Source organism: Echinococcus granulosus, assembly GCF_000524195.1.
Source record: "Echinococcus granulosus chromosome Unknown EG_S00063, whole genome shotgun sequence".
NCBI classification, from domain to species: domain Eukaryota; kingdom Metazoa; phylum Platyhelminthes; class Cestoda; order Cyclophyllidea; family Taeniidae; genus Echinococcus; species Echinococcus granulosus.
In genome coordinates, this window is record NW_020170443.1 from 83,427 (window position 1) to 84,434 (window position 1,008).

Genomic DNA, 1,008 nt, shown 5'->3' on the forward strand with positions numbered 1-1,008 from the left:
AACATCTTGACCATGGCAGAAGTATTGGGGGACAGAAGGACTTTACAGTGCTTATCCTCCCAAGATGCAATTTCATAATCACACGTGTGTTTAAAGTATATTGAAGGAGCAAACCTCCAACATAAGTGAAAACACCGTCTGATATCTACGAGTCAATTTAATGTGTAAAAGCTGCTTGTGATTGGACTCAGTGGCTGTTGATTACATTATACCACTCTCGTGGTTGAAGGTGGAGCATTAAAACAACAAGAAAATTCTTTCGCATGACAGGCACCAATTTTTGTCAAATGATTCTTCCTCTACACTGAGGCGAGTGAAATGCTAGAAGGCATCTTACCACGCTCTCCACCACATCCAGTCGCCAAAATGCAGGCTGCACACACAACGAGGCAGAATTGAGATGCCATCGCCGCTCCACAAACGCTTTGCATTCACCATCCATGGCAACGCATTTATAGGAATGCTCTGCTCCAACGTCAGCCTATGGGATATCACCTTCTTGACCTTCATGTTGACCGCAGCATTCATTCATGCATCCAATGAAAGCTGGAAGGTGTTGATTCGCTTGAGCGATTTCACCCTCAACTCACACACCTGCCAGCACCCACGTGCTTTGAGGCGACATGCAAAGCAGAATGGCTTACTGAAGACGCGGCCTAACGTTCCCATCACTTGGAACTTCCGGACATATTGTCAGTGGGTGTGTCGATGTTGTTAAATCATATTTGTTTCGCATTCGCTGTAGTCATGTTCACAATGCTTACGTGACTGCATCCACGATGACATGTGGAAGTGGACGTGTATGTAGGAACATGACACTGTTTGGCATTTAGAATTGCTTTCCGAAGTGCTTCAAGTAAGCGAATTCTGTGGTCTTGCTCACTTGCTTCCATTTCGCCTCAGCCTACAAGTTGTATAAAGACTGTTGAATTCGTCTTTGAAATAGACACGAGTGGATGATGATGATGATGATGATGATGATGATGATGGTGGTGGTGGTGGTGTGGT

The 1,008-nt window shown here is 44.8% G+C and overlaps 1 protein-coding gene across 1 annotated transcript in view; it reads right to left on the reverse strand. All coding sequences in view use genetic code 11, as the record gives it.

The window, feature by feature from the left end:
• EGR_06751 (hypothetical protein) overlaps positions 1-442 on the reverse strand; it is a gene marked incomplete at both ends in the record, with an annotated part of 2,562 nt that extends 2,120 nt beyond the window's left edge. The window contains one exon of the mRNA XM_024496000.1: positions 338-442. Within this exon, the coding sequence (XP_024349540.1) occupies positions 338-442 (105 nt within the window). The remainder of the gene's footprint in view (positions 1-337) is intronic.
• Positions 443-1,008: the final 566 nt, after the last annotated feature.